Source organism: Mesoplodon bidens, assembly GCF_964165515.1.
Source record: "Mesoplodon bidens genome assembly, chromosome: 7".
NCBI lineage: Eukaryota > Metazoa > Chordata > Mammalia > Artiodactyla > Ziphiidae > Mesoplodon > Mesoplodon bidens.
The window spans coordinates 116,208,793-116,228,533 of NC_138164.1; the positions used below are offsets into that span (position 1 = coordinate 116,208,793).

Consider the following 19,741-nt stretch of genomic DNA (forward strand, 5'->3'; position numbering starts at 1 on the left):
GGGGGGGTTGCAGTTGGGACCAATAAAGGAGCAATTCAGACCCTGGCCTTGTGAGCCCGCTCTGTGCGCCGTCTGGGTACCATCGAGGAAGCTGCTGCAGGGCAGGGCTGCCAGAGGGAAGGAGAGACCCATCCTCGGGATTCTAGGACCGTGGCCATGCCCAGCTGCCCTTTAAACCTGGGAAGCCAGTGGGGAGCCTCACCTTTCCGCTTCCTTATCTCCTGCCCCATCCACTGAGCTCCCTGGAAGCCGCCCGGCACCTCTGGCATCCACACAGCAAACATTCAGGGGCTCTGGGGGGGCTCAGATGTCCCCCAGCTCCTGCCCCAGGGGGCAGCGGTGAGGGGGCAAGGAGGCTCGGCCAAGCAGGAAGAGGCGACAGGCAGGACCCAGGAGGCCACTCCGCAGTGAAAGGGCCTGAGCATGAGTCTTGGCTCTGGGTCCAGGCATGCAGTCTGGATGGGTGGCCTGACCTCCCGGGGCCTGTGGAGCAGGGCCGGTGATGACACCCCAAGTGCCAGGCTGCAGGAGGCCTTGTAGGACCACGGGCTCAGGGTTGCTCCGCAAAGGTGTCTCAGGCGCGCACGGCCTGGGGCCTGGAGGTGCGAAGGGCTCCGCCAGACCCGGCACAGCAGCCCCTCCCCCACCCAGTGTCCTCTCCCAGCTGCCGGGCTTAGGGGGCTGAGGAAAGATGGAGGTGGGGCAGCTGGGGGCCTGTGCCATGGGCCCCTCACCAGGATGCCCCTCTCTAGGGACCCAGGGTCCCCCCCAGCTGCCAGCTGCCCCGAAGCACTGCCATCCTTGTCACTGTGACCCCGCCCAGCCCCCTTGGAAGAAGCCGGCTTGTTTCTGGGACAGGCAGGAGAGTCCCTAGGACACATATAGCCTTTCCCTTCCAGACCTAGAGGGTTAAACTCCTCGGGGAGAGGAGGTGGGCCCGGAGGGGAACACCTGTGGCCTGAGCCTGAACCTCCCGAACCGCCTAAGGAGCTGTGCCCACGAGGGTTCTGGCAGAGGGGCCCAGCAGAGGGGCATCCCAGGTTGGGGGGCAAGTACAGCAAACACAGAGGCCCACCCCAGCCCCAGCCCCAGCCCGCCCAGGCCCCCGGTGCCCGCCCACCAGCTCTGGGTTCCTCTGTCTTGGGGTCTGTGGGTTGAGCCCCCGTCAGCCCCTGCATGTGGCCCGGTTCCGGCTGGGTAACCACCTGGTCTGCCCCTCCTGGCAGCCGGTGAGGCCTGGCCGGCGGCCGGCGGGAGCCCCCTTGGTGGAGGCCAGTCCTGTGGTTGGCCCAAGGCAGTCCTTGTAAAGGATCATAAAGTGGGGCGGCGCCTGGCAGGGGCGAAGTTCGCCCAGGCAGAGACTGCGCCAGCAACACAGCCGCTCAGAGGGTCCCAGACGCCAGACGGGCCCACACCCTCCCCAGGGGCCGCCCGCCTGCCGAGATGGTTACTTGGGCCCTACTGCTTACTCTGCTCGTGGCCGTGGCCCAGGCCCAGGGTACTGGGGGCAGTGGCAGAGGGGCGGGGCGGCAGGCAGGGGGCTGGCAGGCACCGACCCTTCCTCTCCAACTTCCAGTCTGCTCTGTGAAAAAGACCTTCTTCGAAGTCAATGAGAACACGAGTCCCGGGCAGCCCCTCCTCAACATCACCATCCCTGAGGGCCAGCAGGTGACCCTCGGACCGTCGTCCACCCGTTTCGCATTTCGGATCCAGGGGACTCAGCTGTTTCTCAATGTGACCCCGGACTACGAGGTGTGGATGGCGGGCCCAGGGCTGGCTGGGCCCATGGGGTCAGCGGGAGTGGCCAACCCTCCATGGGACCCAGGCGGCCACCCACACTCTTCCCCAGAGAAGGGCTCTCTGGGGATCTTTGGGTCTCAGTTTGCTCAGGGGGCCTCTCGGGCCCCCAGGCTTGGCTGAGGGCTGGCCCTGAGGGGCTGGGGCCCTCGAGGGACGAAGCTGCCTGGGCCCCGCCGCCCTCTGGACTCAGCACGATGACAGGGACGCTGGGCGAGCACCTGCTGCTCTCGCCCTCTGTCTCGTCCGTCACCTGTGGAATGGGGCGGGGGCGGGGGCTGGGCCAGCTGCCCAGGGGATTCCCACACCTGCCCGCCTCCGCAGGAGAACTCAATGCTGGAAGCGGTCCTGGAGTGCAAGAGGGATGACACTGTGGTGAGTCTGCCCCCCAGACCCCCTCCCGGCGTCCCCACATCCCCACTCTCCCCGCGATGCCAGAGGGCTCCGGCTTGGACCTCTGTGCCCTGCTCTGCCTGGCCCACGGTCACTCCCTGGCGACCTCACCCAGTGGTGTGTTTCAAGTGTCACCTCTGTGCCGGCAACGCCCACACTTCCTCCAGGCCAGACTGTGCCTCGAGCCGCAGACTCACAAACCCGGCCCCGGACGGACATCACACCCCACAGACACCCCCACCCCGAGATCCAAGGCCCCCCCAGAGGCGCCTTGCCCTGCCAGCTCAGTCCTCACCTCCCCCTCTCCACACTGGTCCTCCAGCAAATCTGCCTGGCTGACTGGGCCTGACACCAGCACCTTCCGGCTGGTCCATCTGTTCCCCTCTTGGCCCCGCCCACCCCAGTCCACTCTCCGAATGGCAGGAGAAAGATCCTATCCAGTAAAGCAAGCAGCGGTCCCTGCCCTCCCAAATAAGGCGAACAAAGGCCCAGCGGCACGCCGTGCCCGCCCAGCCCCCACCCCAGCTGCTCCCTGTCACCTCCTTGGAGGGGCACCCGCCTTGCCGGCCCCTCGCACCAGCCAGCTCTGTGGTGGGTGCCCCCCGCCGACGTCACAGCGCCACCCACAGGTCACTCAGGGTGAGACGAGGCGCGGTAGTGTAAAAGGCAGGGGCTCCTCAGCAGCGCAGCATCCGAGGTCCACACCCCCCAGCTCCAGAGCAGTCTTTCACAGTTTCCTGCCAGCAAGGCCCACCCAATGCAGCTGGTGGATGGTTTTCTTACGTCTCTTTCAACATGTGGTGTCCTGATTTTCCGTGAGACTTATGCTTGAAGAAATTCGATTGTTCTGCCGTTTTCCTCATTTGGGGTTTTGCTGGTTGCGCCCCCAGTGCCAGCGTTATTTTTCTCCAGAGCATTCCCACCTTCTGGGCTTTTAAAAAATTACTTTCTGTTCCTTGTCTGTAACGCCCGCTGGAGCGGGAGCCCCAGGCAGAGAGCTGTCTTGGGAACTGCACCCCAGCGCCTAGTATGAGCTCACGGCCGGCCGCTGGGCCGGGGACCCTCCTCCCTCCCGCAGGTGACCCAGCTGAAGGTGCTTGTGTCAGTGCTGGATGTCAACGACAACCCGCCCACGTTCCCCTTTGTAGTCAAGGTCCAAAGGGTGCCAGAGGTGAGTGGAAGGCAGCAGCGGTTCACGCCATCTGGGGCATCTGGCCCCCGGGATGGGGGCCAGAGGGCAGAGGGCTAGTGGCTGGGGGGTCTCACCCTGGGGGTCACGGGCGTGGCCAGACCAACCCCCCTCCGTCCCCCAGGACACTAAAGTGAATGCCCTCGTCATCCCCGAGACCGAGCTGAAGGCCCAGGACCTCGACAAAAGTGACATCCTGTTCTACAGCCTCCAGGAAGTGACCCCGGTCAGCGCCCCCAGTCCTTCCCTTTGGGTATCCCCACCTCTGCGCGTCCTCCCGGGGTCCCAGGCTGAGTCCCCCACCTCCCCAGGGCGCCAGCAGCTTCTTCTCTTTGGTGGGTGCGAACCGCCCAGAGCTGCGGCTGGACCGGTCACTGGACTTCGACAGGTGGCAGAACATGACCTTCCAGCTGCTGGTCCGGGTGAGCAGGCCACTCCCGCCCTCGTCCCGGATGCCCACGGCCCCACCCGAGCCGCTCCAGCCCCAGGCCCCCGGGCCTGACGGCAGGGCTGTGGTGTTGCAGGACACGCGAGAGGAGAACGTGGAACCCAGCCACACGGCCACGGCCACCTTGGTCCTGGAGGTGCAGCCCGCCGACCTGCGGCCCCCCTGGTTCCTGCCCTGCATGTACTCTGACGGTTTTGTCTGCATCGAAGCCCAGTACCACGGGGCTGTGCCCACAGGCCATGCACTGGTACAGGGGGCGTGGAGGAACAGGCCAGCATGAGCACGGAGCCTGGCTGCCACGGGGCCAGAGCTGGTTGTGATTTTCAAGCAAATGTGAATGACTTTTCGTAAACCAATCTTGCCCCACCCCATGGTGGCAAGTGGGACACAGGGCCTCTGAAATTCCAATGAGGAAACAGGGTCCAGCTGTCCTTAGGGCAGAGCCAGCCAGGCCCCTGGGACTCAGTGAGGGACCCCAGGGACCGAGCTGGGTCCCTGACTGCCCCCTGGGGCTACCCCAGATCTCCTTGAGGGCAGCGGGAGGGGCTGAGCGGAGGCCACGGCACCAGCTCCACGGCATCCCCTCCCCTCCCTGTTGCTGCAGTCAGGACCCCTCATCCTGCATCCTGGGCCCATCTACGCCGTGGACGGGGACTGGGGCATCAATCAACCCATTGTGTACAGCATCTTCAGGGGTGAGTGGGCACCAACCAGCCCCCAACTTCTCTCTCCATGCAACACCCTGACCCCGTCCCCACATGGGCAGAACCAGCTGGGACACTGGGACCTCAGGCCTCCAGAGGGGACTGCGGCCAAACCCTCCCGCCGTCCTCCCAGGAAACGAGGACAGCTCGTTCTCCATTGATGCCGGCACAGGCAACCTCACCATGACCAAGAGCATCCCTAGCCCCAAGACCTTCCTTCTGCTGGTCAAGGTGGGTGCCCGCACAGGGCCAGGTCTCCACGGGCCCTTCCTGGGCCCCTGGCTACAGGGCTCACCCTTCAAGGACCTGCTGGTCACTGCTGCCTCTCCAACCCCCAGGGCGAGCAGGCGGATCGCGCCAGGTACTCGGTGACCCAGGTCACGGTGGAGGCCCGGGCCGCCAGTGGGAGCCCGCCCCGCTTCCCCCAGAGCCTGTACCGTGGCACCGTGGCGCTCGGCTCTGGGGTAGGCGTGGCCATCAAGGATGCAGCTGCCCCCTCCCAGCCTCTGAGGATCCGGGCCCAGGATCCTGAGTTCCCAGTAGGCACCGCCTGGTCCCTGGGTCTGCCCGGCCTCCTGCCGTGGGGGGGTTGGAACGGTCTGGGGAGCAGCCTGGGTTCAGGACTCACTGGGGCCACGTCCAGGACCTCAACTCGGCCATCACGTATCGGATCACCAACAACTCTAACTTCAGAATGGACGGGGAGGCTGTGCTGACAAGCGCTTCACTGGTGCACGCCGGGGTCTTCTATGCAGAGGTGAGAGGCGGGCAGTATCTCCGAGGGCCAGGGGTCAAGCTGGAGCCCAGGAGGGACAAGCCCCCTTCCTGCCCAGGTTGAGGCCAGGAACACGGTGACCTCAGGCACGGCGACCGTGGTCGTGGAGGTTCGAGTCTCAGAACAGGAACCCACCCCTGCAGGTGAGCCTCCCGGGGACCCTGGGTTGGCTCGGGGAGGGCTTCTTGCTAGGGGGAGTGGTGACCCTGAGCCCTGGCCCTGGCCCCAGGCCCCCCCACGTCCCCAGAGACAGCAGGAACAACCAGAGCTTCCAGCGGCACCACGTCGGAAACCCCCCGGCCCCCTGAGCCCTCTCGGGGGTCCTCCACGACCAGCTCTGGGGGGGACAGCGGCCCGCACCCCTCCTCCACGACCAGCTCTGGGGGGGACAGCGGCCCGCACCCCTCCTCCACGACCAGCTCTGGGGGGGACAGCGGCCCGCACCCCTCCTCCACGACCAGCTCTGGGGGGGACAGCGGCCCGCACCCCTCCTCCACGACCAGCTCTGGGGGGGACAGCGGCCCGCACCCCTCCTCCACGACCAGCTCTGGGGGGGACAGCGGCCCGCACCCCTCCTCCACGACCAGCTCTGGCGGGGACAGCGGCCCGCACCCCTCCTCCACGACCAGCTCTGGGGGGGACAGCGGCCCGCACCCCTCCTCCACGACCAGCTCTGGGGGGGACAGCGGCCCGCACCCCTCCTCCACGACCAGCTCTGGGGGGGACAGCGGCCCGCACCCCTCCTCCACGACCAGCTCTGGGGGGGACAGCGGCCCGCACCCCTCCTCCACGACCAGCTCTGGGGGGGACAGCGGCCCGCACCCCTCCTCAGGCACAACTCTGAGGCCTCCGGCCTCCTCCACGCCTGGTACCGGAGGAAGCAGTCCAGGCATAGACCACGTTGAGGGCCGGCGCTTCTCGGTGGTGGAGATGGCGGCGCTGGGAGGGGTGCTGAGTGCACTGCTTCTTCTGGCTCTGATCGCCCTCACAGTCCTCGTCCACAAGCACTATGGCCACCGACTCAAGTGCTGCTGTGGCAGAGCGCTGGTGAGGCCCTCGGGGTGGGGGAAAGGACAGGAGAGAGGACAGGGAGCAGCGGAAAGATGGAGGGGGCGGTGGAGAAGCGGCAGGATGGAGAGAGAGGCAGCGTGGAGGCCAGGAGTCCATCCGCGAGATGGAGGGCAGAGGTGAGGAGGGACGGGGCGTACATACCATAGCCCACAGATGGGGAGGAGGGCAGAGAGAGGCAGAGCATCCAGCCACCTGTCTCCGGGGGAACAGGGGTGGTCTGAGCCCAGGCCTGGTCTGGTTGACTGCTGGTTCCCGCCTGCCCCCCAGGAGCCCCAGCCCCAAGGCTTTGACAACCAGGCCTTCCTCAACAACCCCGACGAGGCCAGCTGGGCGCCGGCTCCTAGCCCCTCATCCAGTCCCGTCCCGCCGGCTCCCCCAGAGCCTGCACCCCCAGAACCCAAGCCCCGCAGCCCGGAGACCTTCCGCCGAGTCCCTGAGTCCCCCGCGGTGGCCCTGGATGGGGACGGCCCGGCAGCTGTGAGGTCCATCCTGACCAAGGAGCGGCGGCCTGAGGGTGGCTACAAGGCGGTGTGGTTTGGCGAGGACATCGGGGCCGAGGCCGACGTGGTGGTCCTCAACACGCCTGCCTCGGAAGTGGACGGTGCTGGCGACGAGGGCAGCGAAGGCAGCGGGGACGAGGGCGCAGAGGCGGGCCCGCGCGGGGGTGCCCAGGACGCGCCTGGCTCCAACTCCGTCTACCTCTAGTGTGGCCGCCCCTCCTCTCCCGGCGAGTCTGGATCACCGGAGTCGGCTTGGTCGCTCTCCCCCCACTCCATTGCACAGAATAAAGTGACATTTTCGGATCTGCGGGGACGTGTGGAGTCTGCCCCAAGGGGTTGCCAGTGGGGGTGGTCAGGACGTGGTCCATTCACTCCCGCCCTGCACTGAGCCCTCCTCAGAGGGACCGCCAGGGGCGCCCTGGGGTCGGAGAGGGGTGGGCGGGGTCGTTCCCTGCCCAGAGCGCTGGGTGCTGTTTCCCGTAAACCACCTGCTGCGCCCGCGGGGCTTCCCAGGCTCGGTGCCAGCTGGTGGCCAGGAAGTTCCTTTCCTTGTCTAACCACGGCCGACCCAACACAGAGATTCTTCCCCTGGGGGAGGCAGAGGAGCCACGTGGCCAGGAGCCACCCTCAAGGACACTCATTTGGGAGAGCATGGGCCCGGGGACCTTCCAGGGGGTCACACTCCTGCGTCTGTGGGCTACAGTGAGGGCAGTAAACACGCTGGGGCGCCCTCAGAGGCACGTGGTCCAGGTGGCTGGGCTGTGACGGGTGGTGCGGGGTGGAGGGGGGAGGTTTGGCCCAGTGCGACAGGGGCCTGCAGGCCCTGGGCCCCGGGCAGCAGGTGGGGCCAGTGGGTGCACAGGACAGAGGCAGAGGCTGTGGACGCGACCCAGAGCCACGGAGTTAGGGACGGAGCCCCCTCCACTGGCTTCCTCAGGGGCGACCCTCAGTCAGGACTTCAGCCCCGACCACCGCCACTGTCCCTTATGCATCACTGGCGTTTTTTCCTCACGAAAACGCATTTCCGATTCCTTTCCAAACATTTTAATCTCGACAGTATTTGAGTATTCTTGCCTGGACAACTGTCACTGGTAAGAATCCAAAGAGCACAGCTGCATCTCCTCTCACGCACCCCCCTCACCCGCTCGTCCGCTCAGGGACCTGACTGGTTTTGTTTCTGATCCCGGGCTCCCCAGCTTATCCCACTGCTTCTCCCACCACGTTGGTTGCTGGCGCCCCAGCCCCCCGCAGCGCTGGGTGAGGGAGGGGAGCGGCTGGACCCCGAAGGGGCTGTGCCCTGCAGCAGCCAGGGCCCCAGTGCCGCCCCCGCCCTCGCCCGCGGTTGCACGTGACTTCCCGGCCCCGGCCCCGCCTCCGGCCCCCACCACCATAAAAGCGCTTGCTCCGGAGCCCCAGCGGAGTGGGTGCCAGTACGAGGTACTCGGGACTCCCAACCCAGGGGAAGCGAGAAAGGCAGCGACGGCCGCGTCGGACCCCGGGTTCGCTCCGCGGAGCAGTGACCAGGAGGGGTGGGCAGAGCGGGTGACGGCGGGGGGCACGGGTCCGGGGCGGGGGGCACGGGTCCGGAACTGGGGGACCTGGAGGCAGAGGTCGCGGTGACGCGCGGGGCGGGGCGGGTTAGGTTTCGTTTTCCCGCAGCGCGCGGTTTCGTTTTCCTACGGTCGTTCCCGTCTCGCCCCAGCAGGGCCCAGCCCGGACGCCGGCTCGACACGTGTGACCCCTCGTGTGCCCGAGGCCCCGCCGCATCTGTAGGCACACCCATCGCCTCCTTGGCCAGGACTCACCTGGGCAACACCGTGGCCAGAAGCCCTCAACTGCCATCTGGGACCCCAACACTTGGGACCCCAACACCCGGGACTACCCGTGGAGACTCACGCGGAACCCTCCTCTCAACCTGCGCCATCCCCCGACTGCCCCCGCGACCCCAGCCCTCGCCGCGGAGGGCGCGCCGTTCTCTCTACTCCCAGCCTTTGCGGAGGGAGCAATGGCCGTGGCTCCCGACGGGTGAGCCCGCCGCCCTGCCCGCTGCCGACCCCACCCACGCCCCCGGTGGCCCGCGCGCGCCCTGACGCCTGGCTGCTCCGCCCGCAGGGCGACCCCGCGCGTGCTCTTCGGAGACTGGCTTCTGGGCGAGGTCAGCAGCGGCCGCTACGAGGGACTACGGTGGCTGGACGCGGCCCGAACGCGCTTCCGCGTGCCCTGGAAGCACTTCGCGCGGAAGGACCTTGGAGAGGCCGACTCGCGCATCTTCAAGGTGGGACCCCAGCCGGGGGCGGGCCGGCCCAGGCCCAGGCCCGAATGTCCGGGTCGCGTAATCCACTCAGTCTCTCTCCCCAGGCCTGGGCTGTGGCCCGCGGCAGGTGGCCTCTCCATAGCAGCGGAGGTGCCCGGCCGACCGCCAAGAGTGCGCTCCGAGCTTCCTGGAAAACTAACTTCCGCTGCGCGCTGCGCTGTACGCGGCGCTTCGTGATGTTGCAAGACAACTCGGGGGACCCTACCGACCCTCATAAGGTGTACATGGTCACCCCCGAGCCGGCGTGCGAAGGTGAGGAGGCCACGGCAGGGCTGCCGGCAGGGAGACTTGGCTCTGTCCCCCGGGAGCAGCCGCTGGGTCGGATTTTCGGTTTTAGAAAACTGGCATGGGAGAGGCTGGTGCCAGATTGATGGGGGATGGCGGGGCCGGGGTGAGGGCGTGTGGCGCGGCTAGTGGGGACTAGGGATCGCTGGGAGGAAGCTCATGGGCCTGTTGGGATCAGTGAAGGGGAACTGCGGTTGAGCTTTGAGGAGCTGCCCAGGGATTCACACCTAGGTGTCCCACTCCAGAGTCGCAAGTCCAGTGTTCCCCCAACCCTAATTCTCCCTCAGAAAGCCCAGGCATTAGCCAGGGGGAGGACGAGGCCCTTGAAGATGCCCCACCTACAAGGGTAAGGTCACTCTGCCCTCTTGGATCCCACCTTGGGCTGCCCCCTCACTGGGGCTGGGGAGCTGTTGATTTATGCTGGGACTGTCTGTCCTCTCCTGCAGGATGGGCTTCTGGGGCCATACCTGGCAGCAGATGCTGGCGAGAGGCTGGGGCATGGGCTGGCCGGGCTGAGCCCTGAGCCCTGTGCCCCAAGCCCAGCTGGAGATGCTGGGGACCTATTGCTCCAGGCTCTGCAGCAGAGCTGCCTGGAGGACCATCTGCTGACAGCTGCGTGTGGGGTGGAGCCGATAGTCCCTGAGGCTCCTGGTGAGGGGCTGTTGGAGGGGGTGCTCTGCCCTGCAGGGCTCTGTGTGCCAAGGGGAGGGACAGGCAGGACAGCAGAGTCCCTGGGGAGAGAGGGCCCGGGGGAGGGGGGTCCCCAGCAGGGACGGTGCTGGCCAGAGGTGGGCCACCATCCCTGCTGGGCACAGCTGAGCCTCCTCAGGTCCAGAGCTCCCTGCTTGGGCGTTGTGCCCGCCACAGTGAACGTGGCGCCACAGCCCCAGGCCCAGGTAACAGGAGCTAGGGGACACGTGGAAGGAAAAGGGAGGAGCCGGCGGCTCGGGTGCCAGCTCAGGCCTGCCTTCCTCTCCAGACACAGGTCCACCCCCAGCCCCCTGGCAGCCCCGAGAGGCGGAGCCCCGCACCACAGCCTCCCCCAGTGCCTGCACCCTGATGGCAGGGCATCTGCACGTGGCTGGCCCCACCTGCTCACAGCTCGGTCTGCACACACTGCCCAGCCTGGGGGCCCTGGACTTGACCATCACGTACAAGGGCCGAACAGTGCTGCAGGAGGTGGTGGGGCGCCCAAGCTGTGTGCTCCTGTATGGCCCCCCCGGGGTAGGTGGTGGGGCTTCAGAGCCCCAGCGAGTAGCCTTTCCTAGCCCCGCCGAGCTGCCTGACCAGAAGCAGCTCCACTACACAGAGAAGCTGCTGCAGCACGTGGCCCCCGGCCTGCAGCTGGAACTCCGGGGTCTCAGGCTGTGGGCCCGGCGCCTGGGCAAGTGTAAGGTCTATTGGGAGGTGGGAGGGCCCCTGGGCTCGGCCAGCCCCTCCACCCCCGCCTGCCTGCTGCCTCGGAACTGCGACACCGCCATCTTTGACTTCGGCACCTTCTTCCAAGGTCAGTGATGCACCTGCCCTGGGGCTGAGGGCCTCCCCGCCTCCCGCCCCCCCCCCCCTCACCAAAGCCCTGTCCTGCAGAACTGGGGGAATTTCAGGCCTGCCGGCGCCGGGGCTCCCCTCACTACACCATCTATCTGGGCTTTGGGCAGGACCTGTCAGTGGGGAGGCCCAAGGAGAAGAGCCTGGTCCTGGTGAAGGTGAGGTGGAGGGTCCCTGGGGTGGGGGAGGGGGGAGGGAGGCTGCACACAGCCCTCCCCCAGCCTGACCTCACCCTCCCCACAGCTGGAGCCATGGCTGTGCCGGGCATACCTGGAGGGCGTGCAGCGCGAAGGCGCGTCCTCTCTGGACAGCAGCAGCCTCAGCCTCTGCCTGTCCAGCTCCAACAGCCTCTATGATGACCTGGAGCACTTCCTGGAGCACTTCCTGATGGAGGTGGAGCAGCCTGGCTAGGCTGGGCCCCCAGCCCCTCCCGATCTAATAAAAAGATCCCAAGAACCAGTGCTAGTGTCCTGACCAGGGGCAGGCTTGAGACGGGGGCTTGGAAGGGGCACTGTGGATGCAAGGTTCACCCCACTTCACGGGAAGCCCGCGACCTGTGGGCCCAGGAAGGGAGCCCCCTGCCCGCCCCCACGTAGGCCTCCTGTGCACACCCGTTCTCCTGACTTCACAGTGAAGAAACGCAGGGCACGCTTTAGAACCAACAAACCGCTCCAAGACCACAAGGGCCCCTCAGGACACATGTTCCCCCCTGCCCCCAGAGGGGGCAGCACCTGGGGCCCCCCCGCCGTGAACAGGGCTCCAGCTGTGCTGCACCCAAGGCCTGTCCTGGCCTTCGAGACCCGCCAACACTGCTCTGCCTGGGAGGTGGCGGACCTAAGTGTAAACCCGGGCAATTACTTACAAAACACAACGAGCAGACAGGGAATCCTGGGACCAGATGGTTGTGCGTGGGAGAAGCACCAGCCACCCGCCCCGCCGTTTCTCATCACCAAAGGCTTCGCCTTTCAAGTACTGAGCCAATCAAGACATTTCTAAAGATAATCTGTTTTTGATAAATTAGAACACAATGGGAACAATGTGTGTCTATAATATACATATAAAAGTCCAGTTTTAAACTGTGAGCAAGACAGGTGCACAGACCACGTGCGATCACAGGAACCCTGAAAACGGGAGGGCGAGTGCGCCCGGAGTTTTCTGCTTCGGCTGCTCCAGCCAGAAGGGCCCCGGGCAGGCCTCAGCCCTCGGCACCCTGGGCAGGCGGCTCCTCACCGGCCTCAGCCCGCCGGTGTCTGCGCATGTGCCTGTACTTGTCCACGTAGGCCTTCACCAGGTTGCCCACCTTCACAGGGTTGATCTCCCCACTCTTGCTGTGGCAGATCTGGGGGAGGGGGACACAGTTACCCTGACGTCCCTTCACACCTGCACAGTCAGGGATCACGGGGATGGGGCCCTGGGGACCACACTGAGGGACAGCAGGCAGCCTGACGTGCGCCTGCCTGCTCTGCCCTCCTCGAGAGCTGCTGAGGGTCCCACTGAGATCAGCTGGCATGTTCACCTCTCAGAGTCTCACTTCCTACCCGCGAGCTGGGTTAAACATCTTGTGTCATTTAGCCTCTTTAACTAAAGTCACGAGGACACAGTCGTAAGCCCCTCACAAACACCAGCATTTTACACCCCCCAAGCATCAATGAGGCGTGGCTACAAGTGGCGTGAAGCTGCGGCCACGATGTGGCCGAGCGACCCTGGGGCCGGAGCCCCTCTCTGGGCTCGTGGACCCCACACCCACCTTCTGCACGGCCTTGCGCAGAATGTCCTTGTACTCGTCCTTTGTCACCTCCCTCTTCTGGTAAAAGGGCTTGATGGCCAGCTTCACCTCCTCTACGGCCCGCTCCTGCACGTGCAGCTTCTTCATGTACTAGGAGGGAGGACACCTGTGAGACCACTGGCCCCTGGCTTCCCACCCACCCACCCGCGCCAGTCCCTGGAGGAAGGAGGGGCGGGACTCACCTCCTCGTTCTTGGTCTTCTCCAAGGCTGGCCTGGGAGCAGCTGTCCTCTCCTCGGAGCTGTTGGCAGCAGCGGTGGTCACGGTGGCAGCATGACCAGCCGGCTCTGAGGCTGCAGCCAGGATGGTGGGCACCGGGGCCGGGCTCTGGGCTACCCCACAGCCCATCAGGGGCAGGCTCCCCTGCAAGAGGAGCTGGACCGCGGGCTGGCTGACAGGTGCATATGGTGGGACACTCGAAGGCAGAGCCAGGGTGGGGGGCAGGTTCGGGCTCTGTACCTGGGTGAGAGTACAGTCCGCTCAGCCTCCGCAGAGCTCGGTGCCCCAGTGCCCCCGGCAACACGCTCCCAACCCCCACTCCCAAACCACTAAAAGCCCCGGCAGAAAGGGGCTAGTGCGTGAGGCCCTCAGCCCCAACCCGGCACAGCTCGAGTGGCCTTAGCCCAAGGCCACATCCCTCCAGCCCAGGCGCCCACCTGAGAAGGGTCAGCATCAGGAAAGCCAGGCTCTGGAAGCGCATAGCCAGGGAGAGGGGGCTCAGAGAAGGGAGCCTGCTGGAACGCAGCCACGGGGCCCGCGTCCTCGGTCTCCCGGGGCTTCTGCGGCCTGTGAAGCGGCGTCCCTGAGGGCCAACACAGGGGGGTGGGTGCTCTGTGGCCACGCCAGAAGGCTGTTCCCTGGCTGGAAAATTCCAGAAAAGCATCCCAGCAGCAAGAGCCACAGGTCAGGCCGTGGCCATCTCCCTGCATGACCAAGGAGGCCCGTGAGCCATCCAGGGAGAAGACTCCGTGGTGGTCGCTGAGCCATCCTTGTACCCCGCCCCGCCCCGCCCCGCCCAAGCGCCTACTCACGCAGGCCTCTGTCCTCAGCCAGGGCACCACTCTCCACCTCCTGGAGGTCCCAGGTGACTCTCTTCACCAGCGCCTTAGCCCGCAGCAGGGGGTTCTGAGAGGGGCCCTCCTCCTTCCCCGCAGGCGCCCCACCTATGGCTTGGCCTCCCAGAGCGCAGGGAGCTGTGGCTGCCTCGGCCGCGTCCTGCTGGAGCAAGTGCTTCTCTAGAGGGCCCTCCATCCTGGGCAGGGGCTGTACCACATCTTCACCATGGATCCGAGACACCTCCCTGCGGATGATGGCCACGGCCAAGCCAGCATCGTGCTGCTGGCCAGCTGGGGGCCCAGTGGGCTTGGGCAGGAGGCCTCGCTCTGGGGAGGAGTCCGTGCTCTCCGGAGAGGGTGGGGAGCTCATGTCATCAAGCTGCATGAAGATGGCTTCGTTTGAAAAGTCCTCGAAGAGGTGCCCCGCCTCCACGGAGTCACCGTAATCCAGATCCTCGGGGGGGTACTCGGCTGGCACCTCCAGGACTGGGGGGATCTTTGTGGGGGGCTTGTCGGCCTCGGACCCCTCCAGCAAGGCGTCTGTTCCTGCTAAGGCCAGGGGCCTGGCCGGGGGCTCCCTCTCTGGCCTGGGCTCCCCCTGGGGAAGGGGTGCTGGAGAAGCCTCTTTTGGGGCCAACTTCCTCTCCGGGGAACGGGGGCGAGGCCGTGGGCGCTTCTCGCGGGACCGAGGCCTCCGGTGCTCCCAGGGCCTGTGCTCGGGGCTGGGTGACCTGGACCTATGCCGCCTCCTCTCCCGGGAGCCTCGCCTGTCTCGGAGCCGCGCGGCACTCTCCCTGTCTGGCCGCTCCCTCCTCTCCCTGGGGTGCCTGGGCCTCCGGGCTCTCTCCAGGCTGCTGGGGGGTGAGCACTCCCTCCCCCGAGACCGGGACCCCGACCTCCGCCTCTTCTTCCTCCTGCCCTCGCGATGCTCATGGGAGGAGCTGCCGGAGCCGGAGTGGGACCTCCGCCGGCCTCGGCCCCAGGAGCCCCTCCTCCTCTCCCTGCTCTTGTCCTTGGCCTTCCTCCGCTTGGTGCGCTCGCGGCTGCTGGAGCGGTCGCTGGAAGACCTCCGATCCCGGGCCTTCGGCCGGTGCCTCTTGGCCTGGTCCTCACCTGCCGGTGGCGACGCAGACCGCGAGCTCCTGTCCCCGGAATGGGATGAGCGGGACCCTGAGCGGGCCCTCCGGGGCTCCCTGGTGGCGACCCTCGGCCTCTGGGCTTTCTTCCCGCTGCGGGAGCTGGACCTGGAGCGGGAACGGGTGGGGGACCGCAGCTCCACGACCCTGTGGGTGGTCGCGGGCAGGGCGTCCGGACTGGGTGGGGCGTCTGGCTCCACCGCAGTCACACAAGTCACTGTCCGCCCCGCTGAGCCAAAGAAGGAGCTGCGGGGTGGTGGGTCCTCGTCCCCCCAGGGCTCTGGCGGGGACGGCCTCTGTGCCTGTGCTGCGGGATCCTCCTCGCCCTGGAGCTCGGGCAGGCTGCAGGGCCCCTGTGGGGGCTCAGGCTCCTTCCCCATGCCGGTCTGCACCGTGTAGGAGGTGACGCAGCGCACGGGCGGCAGCGCTGGGGCCTTGGGGCTGTCAATGGAGATGGTGCGCGTGATCTCAGAGGGCAGGAGGCCAGAGCCCGGGTGCTCAGGGCTGCTGCTAGCCGAGCTGGAGTCAGAGCCCGTGGGGTTGAAGGGATCATAGATCTCGCTCTTGAGCTGCTTCGTCTTCCTGACGGAGAAGAGGGGCGCCGGGCTCTTTCTCTGCACCTTGCTGTCCACGGGCCGGAACGTGTTACAGAAGCCGGGGCTGAGGACTCTGCCGGAATGGGCTGTGTTCCCAGGAATGTTGATCCTGAAGCTCTCGAAGGTGGAGCTGACACCCTTCCCCCGGGAGGGGCCCAGCGGGGCAGGGGGCTGGGGGCCGCCCCCAGAATGCGTGCTGGGCTCCCGAGCACCCCTGCTGCTGGGCTCACCCTCCGCCCTGGCGCCACAGCCAGGCTGCCCGGGGCCCTCCCTGCCCGTCAGCCGGCTGATGCAGGAGCTGGGAATCTCGACTCTCTGCCCGCCGGCGGGGACCTCGCCCACCCGCCTGTCGTCTCTCCTGATCTTTGGTATCTTGGGGGCTGGTCTCGGGGCCTGTCCCAGCACTGTGCTCTCGGAAGGCGAGTTAGAGCTACCATCCGAGGTCTTCAGCGCCGCAGACCTCAGAGGCGGAGGGTGCTTGCTGTCGCCGTTAAATCGGGGGCTGTCACTTTGTTTTAAGCTGGGTCTGCTCACGCTGGACAAGGTCTGAGCCTGGCCTGACTGAGGGGTCACCAAGGAGTCCAGTCTCACAGCTGCCCCCAACGTGAGCGCAGGGACATGGGCGGGGGTGGGCAGGGCCGGGGGTGTGCCTGGGGTGGCCCTGCCTGGACAGCTGGACCCCAAGCTTTCTGGCCCGCTTCCTGACTGAGTCCCTCTGGGCTGCAGGCAGGCCCCAGACCCGGCGCCTTCTGCCCCTCTGGACGGGCCAACTGAGTTTCGCTGAAAAGAAACTGGCGCTAGAAGACAAAAGGCAAACAGCCATCAGTCCCCGCCCCGTCCTTACAAAGCTCCACCCTCTCAGAATGCCCTCCCAGCGGTGCACGGTTCCCACTCCCGCTGGCTCTGGCTGAGCGCAGGGACAGGCCGGAGGCTCGCTCTGCTGCTGCCCACCAGCCCCTTCTGCTTCATACACTATCTTCACGCTATTTGTGGATCAGAAAGGGGTCTGAGCCCGTGATGGACCCTTGAAAACAGGGTAGCACCCCAGTCTACCAATGACCGCGCCCATGCAGCCCACCCTGCCCTCCACGGCCAGAACCCCCCAGGCCCGAATCCCACTGGGGCCCAGATCCGTGGAGAGGGCTCCACGCTGGTTCCTGGGGCTGTGAGAACAGACGGCAGCTGCTGACAGCAAGGAGGGCCTGTGGGCTGCCTGGAAACTCCCCCAGCAGATGTGTTATCAGAAAGCGACGCGACAGGCATCTCCAGTCCCTCAGCACCCTCACCTACACTCGGAAGCAAACCCTAAAGCCGCTGGGTCACCACACGACTGTCCCTGGAGGAACGTGTGTCCTAATCTCCAGGCACGCAGAGGTGGGGGTGGCGGGCCATGAGCAGAGGCTCCTCACCTGCCCTCTTGGCACTGAGGGAGCCGTCGCGGTGGATGACGATGTCGGCGCCGTTCATCATCAGGAAGCTCTGGCCCGACAGGATGCTCCCCAGCAGGTCAGGGCTGGGGTCCGCGTCCACTTCCGGCTGGGGCGCCATGGCGGGAGCGCTCCTCCTGCAGGGCAGACCCGGGGCAGGCCCAGCCGTCACGGCCCTCCTGCCCACGCGCCTCCACACCCAGGCAGCAGGCAGGGGCCCCGAGGGGAGGGGTGAGACCCACCCGGCAGCTCCGACTAAAGGAAGATGGGGTGGGGGGGGTGGAGTCATCTGAGGCTTTGGCCTCGGCTCCACTTACTGACAGGCAGGAGCTCATGAGCAACGCCGACTGGTAGAGTTGGTTAAGTCTTTCTTTTGGAGGGTCAAACAGAGAAAAAGCTTGGCTCCCTGCCCGGCCCCTCCCTGCTGTGGGTTCTGCAGAAGAGCTAGGCACACGGAGGCAGCCTCTGCGGTTGTCACCTCATCCCCGCGCCCTCGGCTTGGGACTGGCCGCAGCACTCCCTCACCCAAGAGCCAGAGGACAGGCCACAGGAGAGGCCGTGGGTGCCGGGTGGCAGAGCGCCAGCCCAACATGGAGCCTGCGGTCCTTGCACGCCTGGGGCCCCACCCTGCACCACCGCCCCGGCCATCCTGTCCCCCAGGACACACCTGGAGAGCCCCATGGAGACGGGCCTGGCCACGGGCTGGTGCGACCGCAGGGCTGACCGGGACAGGATCCTCCTCTTGGCACTCAGAGGGGAAGCAGGGCTTGCAGATGCCTCTTCACTGCTGGAGGAGGACACAGGTCAAAGGGCACGGGGTGACCCTGCACATCGAGGCCCAGGGAGCCACCCCCCAGCCTCTCAGCAGTGCCTGGCACAGGCGGGCTAAGCACTGCCCCCACGGCAGCCCTTGTGACTCAACACTGAACCCAGGCCCCGTGCAGCGGTCTTCTGTCAGCAGCTGCCGAAGTCTCTGAGCGGGGACGGGGTGGGGGACAGGCGTGCGAGTTAGATCTTTCTTCAAATTAGGGGACGAGTAGGTACAGAATTCTGAGAACAACTCAGAAGCAGGAATTTCACAAATACGAATTCTGAGGGTGAGCCAGGCCTCCACCAGGGGCGACATGCCCACGGGCCTTGGAAAAAAAGTGAGCCCCCCCAGCTCCCCCTCTGCAGTCACCTGTCGAAGGGGTCCAGCTCATAGGGGTCTCCAAACAGGGAGAGAGAGGCTGCCCCGATGTCTGCACGCATCAGCCCCAGAGAGGGGTCTGCAGGCTTGTACACCGAGGGGATGCAGGCTCCATGGGCTGGCCTGCGGAGGCCCAGCGTCCGCGCGATGCGGGAACGAGCTGTGGCTTCATTCTGAACCCAGGGGACAGAGAGAGAAACACTGATCCACAGGGCTGAAATCCACAGCCTCCATTCCAACCATGAATCCGCAGCACCAAACACTGGGCCGAGTGGCCACAACCCTGCAGCCTGAGGGTCACGTGTACTCATCACACGTGAGGACCCTGCCTGGGCCTCACCCCCACCCGGCTCACACCGGGTGCCGGCACCCCAGGGAGCAAGCGCCTTGACGGGTTGTAGCCCAGCCCCCTGCGCCCCCGCGGTCCCAGAAGCCGCTCTGCGGGGCCCAGGACACATCTTGTCTCAGCCCCATCTTCAATCCGTGCTGCAGAAACGTGCATATTTATCGGTGAATCTCTAAGTAATTGTAAGAAAAGGGTCCTTCTACGACTCCCACTATCTACCTACACACAGGATTGAAGCTCGCCCAGTGTGACCCCCCCATCCGATGCCACCTTTATCTTCTTCCCTTTACTCTTCTTCACGCGGCCCTGCCGTTTCCTGGACCTTGTCCCCGAGCTCCTGCTCTTCACAGATGATCTGGACTGGGTTTTCCTTCTTCCTGACACTCTCTTCCGTCTTCCTACAAAGAGCACGTTGATAGCACGCACTTCACTGTGCGCCCCACCCCAGGTGTCCCCCCCAAGACCCAGCGGATGACAACTGTCCATCCTGGCCTGGGGCCTTCGTCTTTTTATTTTTTTTGTTATAGGGTTTTACATACTTCGCCACAGAGGAGGGGAGGGGAAGGCAGCGCAAAGCAAAAACAGAGTAGGTCTGAGCCTACTTTGATTTGTAGACCTGATCATTAGAACCAGCAGATTATTTTACACAATTATGAAACAAAATTAAATTAGAAAACACAAACCCTAATAATCAAAAGTAAAAGGAAATACTGGCTCCCAGCTCTGTATCCACTTGGTGGTCTCACCCTGGAGAAGCACTCTCCCAGAGGCTTGGAAACAGACGACCTCACAGTACGTGTCCACTAAAACGTATCCTGAGGATTACACTGCAAACCCAGCAGCATTCCGTCCCCCTCAGCCACCCTGGGGCGCTACGGGCTGACTGGGGACGAGCCATGGCAGGCACAGGGCGCCCTCGTTCTGTGATACTCCAGCACCCCCGAACTCTCAGGAACCCCAGCACAGAAACAGCAGGTTCCGAGAAGACGTGTGCTGTTAAAGCAATTCCACTACACTTGAATCTGTGACCTCGTGATGAAGCTAAAAGCCCTACCTGATCTCCACTGAAGGATGCTACAAGCAGCCCGGGGGTTCTGAGAACTGCTCAACAAAGGAAACAGACGGAGGCGCCAGCGAGCCCGTGCTGTCCACGGAAGCTGCACTCCTGGAAGCAGCCCGTCAG

The 19,741-nt window shown here is 65.5% G+C and overlaps 3 protein-coding genes across 12 annotated transcripts in view; 2 read left to right on the top strand and 1 right to left on the bottom strand.

Moving 5' to 3' along the window:
• Positions 1 to 1,443: 1,443 nt before the first annotated feature.
• Positions 1,444 to 7,082, top strand: CDHR5 (cadherin related family member 5; the record flags this gene model as incomplete). Its single annotated transcript, XM_081240764.1, has 14 exons — positions 1,444 to 1,498; positions 1,577 to 1,752; positions 2,122 to 2,172; positions 3,269 to 3,361; positions 3,504 to 3,605; positions 3,691 to 3,801; positions 3,904 to 4,074; positions 4,432 to 4,522; positions 4,665 to 4,762; positions 4,870 to 5,070; positions 5,175 to 5,288; positions 5,365 to 5,449; positions 5,536 to 6,353; positions 6,645 to 7,082. The coding sequence occupies 14 exons, from the start codon at positions 1,444 to 1,446 to the stop codon at positions 7,080 to 7,082; spliced, it is 2,604 nt and encodes an 867-aa protein (XP_081096890.1).
• Positions 7,083 to 8,296: 1,214 nt separating this feature from the next.
• On the top strand, positions 8,297 to 11,501 carry IRF7 (interferon regulatory factor 7). 5 transcript variants are annotated; one of them, XM_081240158.1, is made up of 9 exons: positions 8,297 to 8,406; positions 8,583 to 8,902; positions 8,990 to 9,152; positions 9,236 to 9,443; positions 9,764 to 9,822; positions 9,923 to 10,127; positions 10,456 to 10,983; positions 11,064 to 11,182; positions 11,268 to 11,501. In XM_081240158.1, exons 2-9 carry the CDS (start codon positions 8,883 to 8,885, stop codon positions 11,433 to 11,435), a joined length of 1,470 nt encoding a protein of 489 aa, XP_081096284.1. In that variant the 5' UTR covers positions 8,297 to 8,406; positions 8,583 to 8,882; the 3' UTR covers positions 11,436 to 11,501. The 5 variants fall into 5 exon arrangements, with proteins under 5 accessions (XP_081096284.1, XP_081096287.1, XP_081096288.1 ...); XM_081240161.1 differs by having other exon boundaries at positions 11,135 to 11,182; positions 11,268 to 11,494; XM_081240159.1 differs by having other exon boundaries at positions 8,306 to 8,376.
• Positions 11,502 to 12,013: 512 nt separating this feature from the next.
• The window catches only part of PHRF1 (PHD and ring finger domains 1), a 28,774-nt gene continuing 21,046 nt past the window's right edge, over positions 12,014 to 19,741 (bottom strand). For 3 of the 6 annotated variants that reach the window (XM_081240153.1, XM_081240154.1, XM_081240151.1), the window contains exons 10-18: positions 18,829 to 18,956; positions 18,204 to 18,385; positions 17,691 to 17,810; positions 17,006 to 17,160; positions 13,841 to 16,393; positions 13,466 to 13,611; positions 12,993 to 13,268; positions 12,772 to 12,900; positions 12,014 to 12,363 (exon numbers count right to left, since the gene is read on the bottom strand). In XM_081240153.1, the coding sequence (XP_081096279.1) occupies positions 12,220 to 12,363; positions 12,772 to 12,900; positions 12,993 to 13,268; positions 13,466 to 13,611; positions 13,841 to 16,393; positions 17,006 to 17,160; positions 17,691 to 17,810; positions 18,204 to 18,385; positions 18,829 to 18,956 (3,833 nt within the window). In that variant the 3' untranslated portion in view covers positions 12,014 to 12,219. Of the gene's footprint in view, positions 12,364 to 12,771; positions 12,901 to 12,992; positions 13,269 to 13,465; positions 13,671 to 13,840; positions 16,394 to 17,005; positions 17,161 to 17,690; positions 17,811 to 18,203; positions 18,386 to 18,828; positions 18,957 to 19,741 lie in introns of those variants that run through there. The other 3 variants (XM_081240152.1, XM_081240155.1, XM_081240156.1) reach the window with 3 other exon arrangements.